This window comes from Stegodyphus dumicola, chromosome 10 (assembly GCF_044657685.1).
Source record: "Stegodyphus dumicola isolate Sdum_Otavi_A_Nest chromosome 10, ASM4465768v1".
Classification (NCBI taxonomy): domain Eukaryota; kingdom Metazoa; phylum Arthropoda; class Arachnida; order Araneae; family Eresidae; genus Stegodyphus; species Stegodyphus dumicola.
In genome coordinates this window covers 175,113,281-175,128,557 of record NC_140777.1, presented here as the reverse complement: position 1 = coordinate 175,128,557, position 15,277 = coordinate 175,113,281, and the positions used below count along the sequence as shown (strand labels likewise).

Here is a 15,277-nt window from a genome sequence, read left to right as displayed (position 1 = left end):
TCAGTACTTAAGAATGCAAATTATGTCAACCGTTAAAACAATCAGACGACTTATTGTCCCGTCTAACATTCTTACTCCAATAAAATCCACAAACCTAAGGTGAATGTTTAAAATAAACCTGTTTTATTAAATAGGTCTATTAATAATTGAATTAGCGTGAACCTGACGGTTACACAAAATTGAGATAAAACAGATACATAATGCCCGCAATTTGCGATGATTCAGAATACATGTTCCAGTTAAACTAAAATGTGGCATATAAATTAACACGCAATCCTTAATCCTAAGTATTCGCGAAATAAATGCGGCTTATCGAGGCTAACGCCATTAAATCCATTCTAACAGTATGGAGGTGTAACGTCAACAATGCTCTGAAGATCTCCCAAACTCAAATATTCAGCATTTACAATCATTTGTATTGCTTTAATTAATTTGAATACTGTTGAGAGCTGACAAAAGTAGATATTACACTGAACCCAAAATATTCAAAACGTTAAACAACTCTTTGGCAGAAAAAATTCGTGAATCTGAGCAGACAACTAAGCTATTTGAACTGGAGGTTTTAGGGACGATTTCTAAGGTTGCAAATAGAAATTTGGGAGCCCTATGGAGGACAGACGAAAATGAGTTCTCTCTTTATTATTTCTTCCAACTTAAACCACTTTTTACTTCCTTGTGCGAAGTAAAATGCTGATGTAGAGCTGTTAAGTGAACCTAGGGCCAGAGTGTCGCTATGGTAAACAAATATAGTGAATTTTAAAGAGTGCATTTATTCTATTGTGATTTATGCGCTATCAACGAAGTAGATTTAATTCAATCCAATAAGTTTAAATGAAGTGCAAGAAAAAATCCGTATAATTTAATATTCCGTACAAGTCATGTGGTGCACACATCATACTTTTTTACTTCCTTGTACGAAGTAAAAAGGAAGTATTGTAATCGCGAAAAGTTTCAGCCATCATATTTCAACGAAAATATCCATTTTCACCGCTATCGAATGCAATTTAACGATGTTTTTGCGTGACATCTGTACGTAAGGACAGAATAAAGGACTCTTTTCCCTCAAAAAAATTATAAAACTGATTTAAAGTGAATTCTGAAGAGAATTTTTCGTGGTGTCTGTACGTACGTATTTGTCTCGCAAAACTCAAAAACAAGTAGCCTCAGAACGTTGAAATTTTGTGTATAGGACTGCTATAACATGTAGATGTGCACCTCGTATTTTGTTTGCAATCGGCCTCACCAAAAGTATATAAATATATGTATATATATATATAGCCACTCTGTTACTCGACTCAGTGATCTCAGTTACTTTATTCTTATATATTTGTAAATTGTGCATTTTTTGCTTTAAAATTGATTGAATTATGTTGTTCTTATCTTCCGGTTAAGGTTTTTATGCCTTTAGTTAACCTATATGCAATAATTGAGGAATTATCAGCAATTTAAATGTTTTTTAAGTTCGGCTAAGCCTAATTTCTGATTAGTATGCCGTCCATGTTTGTTTACATTTAAAACTTACCGTAGATTTGCTGCCAATCTAGACAAACTAAGCTTCCCAACAGCAAAGTAACGTCTTCTTTTATTATTGCGAATTAAATTATGCTTAATTCACTATAGAATTAATATTTAAATTATTAGCTTATTTTTATACTGAAACTATAACGTTAATTGTAAAAATTGTTTTTAAATTGTTTTAACTTTTCAAAAAAGGCCTGTAGTGGATCAGCAGAAAGAAAGATACAATGCACTAACTCAAGGTAAATTGAGTTCAGATAATAAAAATAAAACTAAAAAAAATTGTCATCAGGATTTAATTCGCAAAGCTGGTTTCATAGACCTAGAAGTCCACGTCCCGATGATAAATATGAAAAACGAAAGACACCACAATGCTATCAGTGTGGGTCCTATCAACATTTAAGACCCCAATGTCCAAAACTTAAGAATAGTACTGTATCTCCTGCTAATCTTAACAGGATTAGGGCAAAACCAGAAGATAAATTTCTATTACTTTATACTAGTATGGGTTACGTAAATGGTCATAAAATTCCTACATTAAGGGATTCAGGTGCTAGTATTGATATAGTTTGTCGCAAATACATCACGCCGGAAATGCTGACAGGTGAAAATGTGTGTGTGCAACAGCCATTAGATTTGAATCCAACTTGTTTACTATTGGCTGTGATCGAACTAAATTGCGATCTTGGGTGAGTAATAACTAAGGCTGCCATTATTAGAAATGAACTCGACAAAGGAAGGTATTTATTAGGCAATCGAACTTTTGCACTGTTGAATAAACAAGGAAAGGAGCCTGATAGTTGTCCTCACCAGGTGAATGCTGTCTCTACTAGAGCTCAGAGGAAAAGAAAAATAGCTGAAGAGAACATCTTGGAACCGATGAAGGAAGAAAATAAAGCATCCAGAGATGTCTTTGAAGAAGAAGTTAAATCAACGGAATTAAACGTGGAAAATGTTCACGAAAATTTGAAAAACGATAAAGAAATGAATATTGAGAATCATTTTGCAATGCAGCGTTATCATCATCTTTCAGCTTTTGATTTAATATCAAAGCCGATACTAATAGACGAAGAAAACAATTGTCGAAAGCAAATGACAATTGAATATTATCCGAAAGGCATAGATGAACTAAGGAAAGGCTTTGCTGTGAATTATAGCCGAGGAACTGGTCCAACATGGAAGAGATCTAGGCGCCGTCAAGAAAAAAAAAGGAAGACTAATTTGAACACTGTCCATTTTCTTCCTATTTAAATGGTGTAAAAATATTTGTTTAAAACTTGAAAATTTTGGCCTGAAGTTTGGGAACTTATCAGAGAAGTTACCTTTTCTCTTTAAGCAAATGAGCAAGCCGAGCTTATAAAATTTCGAATTTTACAGAACTTTTCCCTTTGGAAAAAGTCTCTCCGTAGGGGAAGAGGTTGTAAAAGCTTTAAATATTATTAAAATCTTGTAGTTTAAATAATTTAAATAGATGAACATTAAGGTATTTGTGAATAGCAATATTTGAAACCAGACTCGAGTGCCACGTGCGACTCTTGCACGAAGAATGTAATTTATTTTTAAAATGTGAGAATTCATTTTTTCCCTTGTTTTTTATGTCGCCATTTGAGTGTTAAATAAAGTTTTTTTCTATGTTCAATCATTGGAGTTGCTTCATATTGCCAAAAAAGTATCACATTATGCAGCTTTTTAAGATCTTGTAAATAAGATGGAAGAGAAGAGTGTTGTCGGATGCGTCTTTTCACCATGTCCCATATATTTTCTATAGGGTTAAGATGCGAGCTATGCGGTGGCCAGGAAGGTGTTGAAACGATGTTCAACAAACCAATTTTGAAAACTTCTGGCAGGATATTTAGTTGAATTATCGTCTATGAAGGTAAAAATGCAACACTGCAAGATCCACTTGATCTGTCAGTATATCTAGGTAGCTCATGGCTGTTTGTTTACCCTCGAAGAACGCTAGGGCACCACTTCCATGCCAGCAGGACATGCCCCATATCATGATACTCCCACCAGACCCTTGCACAATGCGACTAAGGCAAGATGGCTTCATATGGTCCTCGCCAAATTCGTCATCTTCCATCAGTGCAGAATAAGCTGAAGCGTGATTCATCCAACTATATTACCAGTTTTCAATCCTCAGATGTCCAATGTTTTGTTTTCCGACAGCACTCCAAACGAATTCTTGCATGTCGGGGAGGAATGAATGGTTTTCGCACAGGCACCGGACTATGCGTTCATATCCTCAGCAATTCTCTGCGCATGGTTCGAGCTGAAATCTGCTGAGAAGAGCAATTCTTGATTGACGATCTGTGTTAACTAAAGCACAGTAGGTTTCCTATTATGCCGTACAATTCGTCGGAGACGACGCCGATCACTCTTGGAAAAATGTCCTCGAACCGCAGTTACGTCTTCTAGAGAAGGATTGTGGGTTCTGATTCCAACTTTTGAAAAACCTTTGATATGGCTGCTTTTGAGAACTCATTGAGATTTGCTGTCTTCGAAATCAAGGCCCGCTAAACGGGCACCAACGAAAAGCCCTTTTTTCGAATGTTGAATGTTGAAGGATCATCATTTTTCCCATGTTACTTCATTCATCGTTAAAAGAATACTTACACCTTACGTATACTAGCATTCTAACCAAGTGTAACCCATGTCATAAAAAAAAAAAAAAAAAAAAAAAAAAAAACTGCATACTTCATCGATAGCACGCGTTCAAATGAAAATCTCAAAGGTTTCTAATTTATTGGCCAGTGTGTGTATGTGTATATATATGCAATGGAGGAGGTGGGGAGTCCGATTGTTGCCATGTTCATGCAATTCTGAGTTTATAATTTTGCGTTTTTACTTCCTTGTACGAAGTAAAGGAAGTATTATTTAATCGTAAAAAAAAGTCGGGTATCATATTTCAACGAAAATATCCATTTTGACTGCTTTCGAATCCATTTGAGCGATGTTTTTGCGTGACGTGACACGTGTACGAATGGACAGAATAAAGGACTCCTTTTTTTCCCAAAACGGATTGTAAAATGGATTTAAAATGGACTCACAGTAGATTTTTTCGTGATGTCTGTACGTACATATGTATGTATCTCGCATAATTCTAAAACGAATAGCCGTAGAAAGATAAAATTTTGTATATGGGACTGCTATAAAAGCTAATTTTCGTTGCAGACGGCTACGCTTAATCTATATATATGTATACTTCCACTCTGTCACCCCACTTGGTGAGCTCAGTATTTTTATGCTTATATGGTGGTAAAATGTCCATTTTTTTGCTTTGAATTATGTTGTTCTTACGTTCCGATAAGGTTATTCTACGTGCAATAGTTAAGAGTTATAAACGATTTAAGTCGCGCTAGGCCTAACGTGGCCGCCATTTATTTACATTCGAAACTCTAAGTAGAGTAGTAAATTAAGTTAGTTGGTGCACCAACTTCAATGTTTTTCGCCCAGTGAGACCGAAAGTTAACTTTCAATTTTGTGCACCGAAAATTTTGTCTTCCGATCTGTTGGCCGAATTGCTTAGAAAAAACTCTTATTGTAAAAAAATTTTTAAACTGTTTTTAACTGTATTTGTTGTTTTAGGTTTTTCTATATTTTAAAATTTTTAATGAAGATGTTTTGTGTTTTTAATGTATTGCGTTTTTAATATATTTATTTATTGTGTTTTTAATGTCTTGGAAATAAGTTTAAATAATGTGCAGCAAAAAAAGTATGTGATTTAATAGACCAGTACAAGGAAGTCATGTGGTGTCCGTATCAAATATTTTGTCTGCTACTAGACTTAAATTTGAAGCGAATAATGAATTTTTGTACCCCATAAAATGATCAAACTATCTAATTCTTATAGCTTTATTTTCTTCTTTTTTTGCAGAGTTACGACGAACAAGAAGCTCCGAGAGACAGTTGCCTTGGAGTTGAGTTTTGTCAACTCCAATTTGCAGCTACTCAAGGAGCAGCTCGCAGATCTGAATAGTTCCGTCAATATTTATCAGAACAAAAGGTATTGTACTTTTCTTCTTTACCTTTGTCGCTTAAATTTCTTTATAAAGTGTGTTTGCAAGAAAAAATTATTAAATTTGAAATTATTAAGTTTAAAATGTTATTTCGAAATTAAAATGAATTCTTATTACATTTGGAATTTGACAGTGAGTTTTTAATTTGGAAAAACTCAGAATTAAAAAATACTTTGAAATGTATAAGGATATAAAAATATAAGGAAAAAAGTTTATTTCAGGAATTCCCAAGTCTTTTTTTTTAATCGACACTTTTTAGAAGAATGATTTTTTTTTCCTTCGGCCTCCTTACATTTTTTTGTTTGTAATATACAGCATACAACATCATCATATTGCAAGAAGCCACCCAACTGGGAAGCGTAATGGCAAACCGCACATTGAGTTGATCAATGTTAAACGATTTTCGCTTACTGCGCATGCCCAGAAGAGAATTTGGCGCAGTTAGGACTTTGGCGCAATCTTAAAAGAAGATAAATATGGTATATGGTTGAGATACTGTGTTATTTTTGGGGTAAACAGTTCTGGTTTTTAAAGCGTGTCAGGTTGTAAGTTGCTTCATTACTTGGAGTGTAAATATCGATTATAAACTACGCAAATTTTCGTTTAAGGATAATTACAAAACAGAAAACATTACAAGCTTCTTCTGAGAAATAATCCCTTCATATATACTTTAATTAACTAAGGATTAAATCTAGTTTAAATTACTGAATTAAAGTCAAAGAAATTATTGTAAAAAAAGGTTATATTTAATGCAACGTTTATGAACAAAATAAATCAAAATGAAATGAAATAGAAGCAAATGCAATAAACACAAATTCCCGCAGTGTTTGCAATTGTAAATGGAATCGAGCTTGTTCGAACAGGCTTGTGTAGGGTTGCTTTGTCGCCAGCATTTTCTCCCATGCCAACGTACACCATTCAGCATGCGCAGTATGCGAAATTCGTTAACATTGATCAACTCAATGTGAGATTTGCCAATAAGCAACCGGGTTAGCGACGCTGACTGCTGTATTAAAGAGCCCACGTTCGAGTGGGCGTGGAGAGAGGGCCCACGTTCGCTTTAAATTTCAGTTTAGTCTAATGGATGTTTGTAAATGTATAGTGTCTGTGGGGCATGGGGGCACTCTAAGTATGCGGCGAGCCGAAAGCCTTGTCGAGAGGTTAAAGGTCGGGAAAGAGGAGTGGGAGACCTTCGTACCCGTCCCTCATAGCGCTCAAGGCGCTTACCAACGACAGGCGCAATCTTGATACCCTTGCTACAACGAATTTCTTGGGCTTTGATATCAGAGACCTGATATGATGTTACTGTCAATCGGGTGTGATAAGCCAAAAAAAATGATGAAGAACGTAAAGGTAACAGTTAGACTAATTATTTCTGTTATTAGTTTTAATTTTATAAATATAAACAAGATTTCAGAAAAAATAATCGCAGATTCTATTTGCATGAAAATAATTTAAATAAATTTTAAATAATGTGATACTTGCGCTTGATGTACTGATGCATTTAAAAAAATATTTGGTGCATTTTTATGTTATGTTTTATTATTTATGTTGTTATTATTTTTAATTTTAACAACATAAGTAATATAATAAGTTTTCAGAAACAAAATCACAGATTCTGCTTTCACAAAATTTCGATTTTAAATAATATTTCTTGCGCTTGAGATACTGATGCAATTTTTTTTAACATTTGCAATAAAACTGCTCGATTTTTAAAGCACGTTGTTCGAAAATATTCACCTTGTTTTTCGTTTTCCGTAGTAAATTATTGACTTGAAAAAAGCCTGCTTCCACTAGGTAAGACAAGAGAAAAGTCAATAATATTGGTTGGGTAAAAGATTTTATTTTGTATGACTTTCAGAATTCAAATCTTCGCGTGTGCTTTTAAAAAACGTATGCTTGAACATTTGTTTTCGATTCAATCAACAGTTTTTGCAACATAATATCGATTTTTGATTATGTTTTCTTGTGTTCATGCACTTTACAGGGTGTTTCATATTGAATGGGACAAAAAGAATGGCAGTAAAATTATGTAACTAATTTATTAAACCGAAAAAATTAATTCTGAAACTACAATTATATAAGTTTTATATGGCAACAGCGAAAACTTTCCGATTACGAAGTACTCCTTAGAAGCACTGCTAATCAAAATGGCGCCATCCATGCAGGAGAAATGTTCTCCATGTTTTAGAATACATCAAAACATCACCGTTTATCGTCGTTCTTCGCACGAAATTTAGTAAAGAACCACTGCATCGTCATAACATCGAACGGTGGGTGAAGACGTTTCAGAACACAGAGCTGCTTGTGCAAGAAAAGCAGGATTAACAACAGCCAAAACCAAAGTGGTTGAAAAAATTCAGGAAACATTTTTACGAATTTCCGCAGAATCAACGCATCGTACGAGTTCTGGACTCAATGTGCCTCATGCAACGGTGTTGCGTGTGTTACGAGAAACGTCTGCAATTCCAGCCATACATCTTTCAGACGATGCAGGCGTTAAAACCTTTCGACAAACCATTGCGTAAATCTTTCCGTGAGAATTTACAAGATAAGTTGGAGGTAGATGCTTTCGCGAACTAACTTGCATTTACGGATGAAGCCACTTTTCACGCTTCTGGCAAAGTTAATAACCTTAATTTACTATTTGAGGGAAAGGGAAATCTGCATGATGTAACGAATCATGAGCGTGATTCTCCAAAGGTGAAAGTTTTCTGCCGCCATTTCCAAGAGTAGTGTTTTTGATCTTTTTTTTCTTCGTGGAAAAATCGATTAGCTGGTGTATTTCCCAAGATACGTTATCAGAGTGGTGGTTCTCTCAGTTTGAAGAAGCGGTTCTAGGCTTCATTTTGCAGCAAGAAGCTCCACCACATTTGGATTAAAACATACGCCAGGACCTAAACGATAGCCTACTCCATCGTTGGATTGGTCGCGTTGATTGAAACGATAGCCTACTCTATCGTTGGGTTGGTCGCGTTGATTGAAACGATAGCCTACTCCATCGTTGGATTGGTCGCGTTGATTGAAACGATAGCCTACTCCATCGTTGGATTGGTCGCGCTGATTGAAACGATATGTCATTGCTTTGTTGGTTACCAAAATCCTATATCTAGCAGCTTGTGATTTTTTCCTGTGAAGTTTTATTAAAGACAAAGTGTTCTTGCCTCCATTTTCTCAGGACTTAAACAACTGAAGTAGAGGATTACTGAAGTGCTGGAATCATTAACAAATAATATTTAATCAGGGATGTGGCAGGAACTGTTGTACTGCATAGATATTTATTTGCTGTGTCATCACAGGGGCAGACATAAAACATCTACAGAAACTAGGATAGCTATAGTTTCACTATAAATTTGATTTATGAAAACAAAGTAATTACAGTATTCACGGGTATACTTTCTTTTTGTCCCATTCGATTGGAAACACTCTGTTATATTTTATATAGCACTTACTGGATAAAATATTTATATCTTAAAAATCTTTTTAAAAAAATATTCATTAAATAATGTATCAAGTAACTTTTGTGTACGTTCCCCTTTATATTTATTTTATATGATTTTTTCCTTACTATATGATATAGTTTTATACCAATAAACAATTATCAGTTGTATTAATAAATATTTTGCGCCCAAAGGCTTTGATCTTCATTATGACACCCACCAGTGGTGGTTAGTTTCGAGCATGTCTAGAACTTAGTTGCCAGTCATAGTTATTCAGGACGCACGCATTTTCTCACAGGATTATGTTCAGAAAGTGTTACTTTTTGGAGAGTTGCAATACCGTATGTCCTTTATAGCGTGTGCAAAACTCAGATTGCACTGTAATCACAGATCTGAATTGTTCAAAATGAAGATTACAGGAAACTTTCTCCAGCTGCTTCAACATGGCCGGCGTTATATATAAACTTATTACATGTAAATCGGAAACGTTTTTTATTATGCATCTGTAACGGTAACTTGGAATTCCTTTTCCTTATCAACTGCTGCGATGAAGTCATTAAAAAAGAGCTTATGATAACTGATTTTTATATTAAATATTACACATTGGCCCATAGGTTATAAAAAATCCATGACGTTTGTTTCTAAGAATAATATTTTTGTAGTTTATTTGAAGTCAATTTGCCTTGTAATTTGTATTAAACTTATTTACTATTTTAGATGCTCAAAATTTTATTTTATTTTAGTACTCCTCAGCTTGTGCCAATGATACCCTTAGGACTCAAAGAAACAAAAGAAATCGATTTCAGAGAACCGTTCAAGGTAAAATCTGTTTGTAAATAGTTTATGATATTGTGAATTCAGATGAAATTATTTTTCTTTATATAAACGCAAATTTCTAAGAAGTATAACATAAATAAACCAATAAACCACTAAACAATATTTTGTTTTATTGCTTCTGTTCTGAATTAATACTTTATTAATCTTTATGGCATTTTCTTTCTCAATTAACCCTTGACACAATTTTATTGTACCAAAAATGTGCAGTGAGAATCATTTGTTATAACAGACTCTTTTAAGTTTTAAGAATATTATCTTTGCCTAATTTAAAAATTTATAATGACTTAAACTCAAAATCGCCTCCGAAATGTATAAAATACACTAACAAAATAACAGAGGTAAAATGTGTATATCTCAAAATATTATTAGCAAATATGAATATATGAAATCAGAGCAGAAAAATTTAAATTTTGATTTGATTGATTGAAATTTTGATTGATTTTAGGACCAACAATGTTGGGCAACAGAAGACTTCTGTGTTTCCTTTTTTCTAACATATGCCTCATGTTCCTTGACGCGAAATTTTAAGGCTCTCTTAGTTTGGCCAATGTAAATTAAACCACACTGGCAAGGAATCCTGTAAATACCCCAGAATTCATATCCGGAATGGGGTCCTTGAGTATGGAACTCGGAATTTTATTGATGGGAGAATAAACGACCCGAAAGTTAAATTTCTGCAAAAATATGTGCAACTTTATAGCTAATTGATGGAAAGAAGGGAATGACAACAGAATTTTTATAATCTTCTAAAACAAGAGTGTGCCTTTTAGTGTGTTGAGATGAGAATTTTTTAACTGCTTGATTAATAATGTTGGGTGAAATGCCCCTGTCAACAGCTATTGCTTTTAAATAATTTAGTTCTTCATCAAGGGATAGTTTGGAGGAGCAAACTTGAAGAGCACGGAAAACATAGGAATAAAATGAAGCTAACTTTTGTTTAGTCGGATGACATGATTTAAAGTGTGGTGGAAGGCAAACCGATGAAGGTTTACGGTAAACCGTAGTAATGAAGTTGAATGTGTTACGTGTGACCACAATGTCGAGAAACGGAAGAGAATTGCAAGTCTTAAGCTCAAAAGTGAGCTGAATAGCAGGATCAATAGAATTCATTGTAGAAAGAACTTTATTTAAATCATCTTTATTGCTTTCAAACAGGATAAAAGTATCGTCTACGTAGCGGAACCATACCGGGAAGTTTAAAGTTTCAAACAATTTTGATTCATAATAATGCATGTAGATATCAGCCAGGATAGGACTGAGGGGGCTTCCCATGGCTAATCCCTCATTTTGCTTATAATATTTATTTTGAATTAATGAATTTTCAATTATGAATGTAATTTGGTCTGAAATACTGCCATTGTGCCATGAAGAATAAAAATGTCAGTATGGAACGAAACGGAAGATTAAATTCTTGAACTTCCAATTTTAGGAGACAATCTTTCAATAAGATAAGATAATAAGATGAGATAAATAGTGAACTTTTCTAGTTTTCTGAACCTTCTAGTTTTCTGAACCTTCTCAACGATACTTTATGCTGTTTTTTGAAAATTATTTATCACAATAAAACTTACTCTTTCGATTAACTCATACAGAGTCCTAACAAGAAACTGATATCATCTAGTATCTTATCTTGAGCCTCATAAATGCTTTTATGGGATTGAGGTGCGGAGAAACTACAGCCTGTCTTCAGAGTAACCGCTTGAACAACTGAACTCAGATTGCCGTGATGCATTCTTTCGTGAAAATAGATCCAAGTCCAATGAGCAGCACATGTCTGCTACTGTAAGACACACGACAAATCCTTCATAATATCCTATATTAGCAGATACATAAGGCTCCAATGGCACCACAACAAGGCATCATGAAGAGGGCGCTATTCCTCTTAGCTTTTGGCAACTGCTTTCTCTCCATCGACGACGTGAGGCAGTATTTGTTTCTTTCAGTACATCATGAGTGCGTCCCATACCATAGTTAGCCGTTCTTTTCCACCTTAATAGCCACTTCCTGAGCAAAAAAATTCCTGGCAAAAAGAGCGTGTATTTCGTTTACGGAAGATGTATTCAGTACCTGGGCTCTGTATATCGGTTCATTATAGAAGATGACAGAATCTGATCGTCATTGTATCCAGAAATTATATTCGAATACTTTAAGAGATAAATTTTCGTTTGGAAGGGGCTGAGGTAACACACATTTAAATATTTCATTGGGCTCAAGTACTTTTTATGAGACAGTTGTTTATGTATGCTGTTAACTAGAATATAATATTTCTGAAGCTACTGACGAACTCAAGAGAGAGCTATCTGGCTATCATCTGTCTAACACTTTCTCTAGAAGATATCTGGATTTGAGAGTGACCTCAGTATAATTTTCTGATGGTGTTATCAGATTCTTGTAATAGTTTTAGGAACATGCTTCGATTTTTCTGAAACCTGCAGACATTAGTCACATTGATTAGCCAGCTCAGTTCTAAAATTCATGTGAACTGGTGATAAAAATAATTGTGAAAACTCATTTTAACGAACTGTGATTTCTCTGAGTATATTCAAAGCCCCTCACATAAGAGCCAAAGGAGTAGTATAAATATTGCTTTTACATTTGCATCATTAATAAAAAGCCATTTACATATCTAAGTAGATTTCGAATTCATTTAGTTTTGGAAATTAAATGTAATTGTCGGCATATAAATTTTTGCTAGTAGATATTTCGAATAATTTCAAAGGTGCTTGTCAATTTATATTTTACCAAAAGTGTACCTATAGATCATAAGAAAAGTACTATGTAAGTGTTACTATGTTTCTGTTTCTAAGAAGCAGACTGAAGATGAAGTCCATAAAATTTCGAAGAAGCATATAGAAATGATTTTATTTCTCCAGCTACTCCTGAAGTGTGTCTCATCCGAAAACTTAGAGTAAAGAAAGCTACACGTTTTAGCGCCCTTCCTAACAAGGCTATCAAAGAAACGCTGAAAAATGTCATCATTCTAATAACCAGTACTTTTAACTCATATCTTCGACATCAGTATTTCCATCAGTAGTGAAACCATGTTGCCGTCATTATTTTCTCTAAACCAGGAAAAGACCTATCAATCTTTTCCATTGCTTAGGGAAGCTTTTTGAAAGGATTATCCAACGAAGTTTCATTGAGCATAGGAAGAAATAGGATCCCATTAGTAAAACCCAATTCGGATTCCGCAGAGGGCAAAGTACATTAGTTCGTTAACGTGGTCGATAAAATAGCGAAAGTCTTCACGTGACGACACGTTCAGTTCTTCTTCAGACGTCAGTCGCGGCATGTTTTCTTGATTTTGAGAAAGCACATGATCTCGTCTGGCATCAATTGTTAATTTTCAAATTCATAAAATTTTTATTCCCTTCCAATTAAGTTAAAACTATAAATTTATACTTAACGCACAAAACTTTTCAAGTCCGTACTGAAGACGAGTTTTCAACTAGAAAGCTTATTACAGCTGGAGTTCCTCAAGGCTTGGATTTAAGTCCAGTTTTTTAAATCTGTTTGTTATCGATCTGCTAGATCCCTCTGGTAACGTATGAAGCGTAATATGCTGATGATATAACAATTTTAAGTGTTTCACGTAACCTAAATCATGCAATGGTCAAGCTCCAAAATAGTGTTTGTAGTATTTCTCCCTGATGTTCAAAATAGCGTATCAAAATCAACTCACTAAAAGCTGTGTTATTATCTTCATAACATATGAGAAAAATTCCAACATATTAAAAGATATTTTCATCAATCCTCAACACAATACTTTTAGTTATTTCAGATAGCCAACTTATTTTTAAATAGCATGTTGAATATTTATTCATTAAGGCTAACTCCGCTTGCATGTCCTTATACAGCCTGCTTGGCAGTAATTCAAAACTTCGTTTTGAGAGAAAAAGAACTCTCTATATTTTTTATAAAGCCAGCACTTACTTAGTCCGTACTAGCTTGAGCAATCGTTCTCAAATTCCAGCGCAAAGAAAATTACATCGTTTGCAGAATAAGCTACCGAGAAATATAGTCCATACTCCATGGGTTAGTGTAACAGTATAAATTTAAATGAGCTGAATACAGTTAACTCGCATGACAATATTTTAACAACTTGACATAACTTCTTTAACTTCAGAGTTTCCTGCCATTGCTGTACTTATAGCGTATCATTAAGTAACGAAATTATACTCTGATGTCTAATCATAGAGCATAAGTATTAAATAATTTTAAAAGACTAAGGACAGTGCATCTCGATTCTAAGTGGTGAAGGTTGACCTAAAGTAATGAAGTGAATATTTTTAGGACTTTTCAAGTTTTCGTGTACTATATCATTTTATCGTACATCCAGGGATTGGGAGTGATTCTTGTTAGTCATTTATATAAACGTCACTTAGTGTCTAGTGATGTCTGTTAATGATTATAATCGAATTAGGACGGTATTTAACACTTTCATCGTGGCAATGGCGCGCCTTTGTCCAACCCTCAGCGCTAAGTCTGCGCCGCTTCTCGCAGCGCTAAAATTGAAACAAAACACGAATTCTTTTAAAACTTGTTTATTTTACTTTGGAAAATGACAATCAATTGCAATCAATAAAAATTCTCACTATAATGATTTATTTGTGTTTACAGACATAAAAATAATAATAATAAAATAAAAATCCTAAATATTGCATAAATTAGAATCTCTCTGAACTGTAATATTTTTCAAAACAACGTGCTACACATAATGCTGACTTTGATGTGCATGTTTTGTACAGATAACGAGTGTCTCTCGGCGAATTACATACGACCCACTTCCGTCTTTGCGTAGCTTTACTTGAGGTTGCTATTATTATGTCCAAGTAATGTTGTACTTCCATTCGCGACATATCGGAGGATTTATGAGAGAACGAGAAACGTAATGAAAGTGAAGAAAAAACGAGAAACATAATAAAAATGAAGGAGAAACGTAATAAAAGTAAGAAGAGAGAAACGTAATAAAGAAAGAAAAAGAAAGAGAAAAAGAAAAACGAGAAACGTAATAAAAGTGAAAGAGAAAGAGAACCTACGAGAAACGTAATGAAAGTGAAAGCACTACACATTGTGCTCCTGGCGCCACCTTGTAGAAATGTTGTAAAGACAAAGTATTAGAATCCGCTATACGCTAAAATGTCGATGAAATAAGTCGCGGAACACGCTGCAATAATACACAAAAAGCTTGAGTAGATGATGAGTTATCTCGTCCCCCGCGCATAGAAAATATTCTTTGAAGACGCGTTATTTCGTCTCTCGCGTTAAAAGTGTTAATTCCAGGGACTTTTTATTGTTTATATCCTCCAGCTCGACAGTATAATTCACTCTAGCAGTGCAGCTCTGTGTGCATTGATAGATATTTTCGGCCAACTTTTTCAGAGAATATGTCCCGAGATTGAGGTAAAAACCCGCAGATGGGTATAGGCCTGAAAAAGTTTGAAGTTTCCAGATTTTTCAGTT

At 34.4% G+C, this 15,277-nt stretch overlaps 1 protein-coding gene across 3 annotated transcripts in view; it reads left to right on the top strand.

The window, feature by feature from the left end:
• Positions 1 to 15,277, top strand: part of Rhp (GTP-Rho-binding protein rhophilin) — a 241,758-nt gene that overhangs the window by 182,189 nt on the left and 44,292 nt on the right. For all 3 annotated transcript variants that reach the window (XM_085825895.1, XM_085825896.1, XM_035353824.2), the window contains exons 3-4: positions 5,396 to 5,524; positions 9,721 to 9,796. In XM_085825895.1, coding sequence (XP_085682021.1) covers positions 5,396 to 5,524; positions 9,721 to 9,796 — 205 coding nt within the window. The remainder of the gene's footprint in view (positions 1 to 5,395; positions 5,525 to 9,720; positions 9,797 to 15,277) is intronic.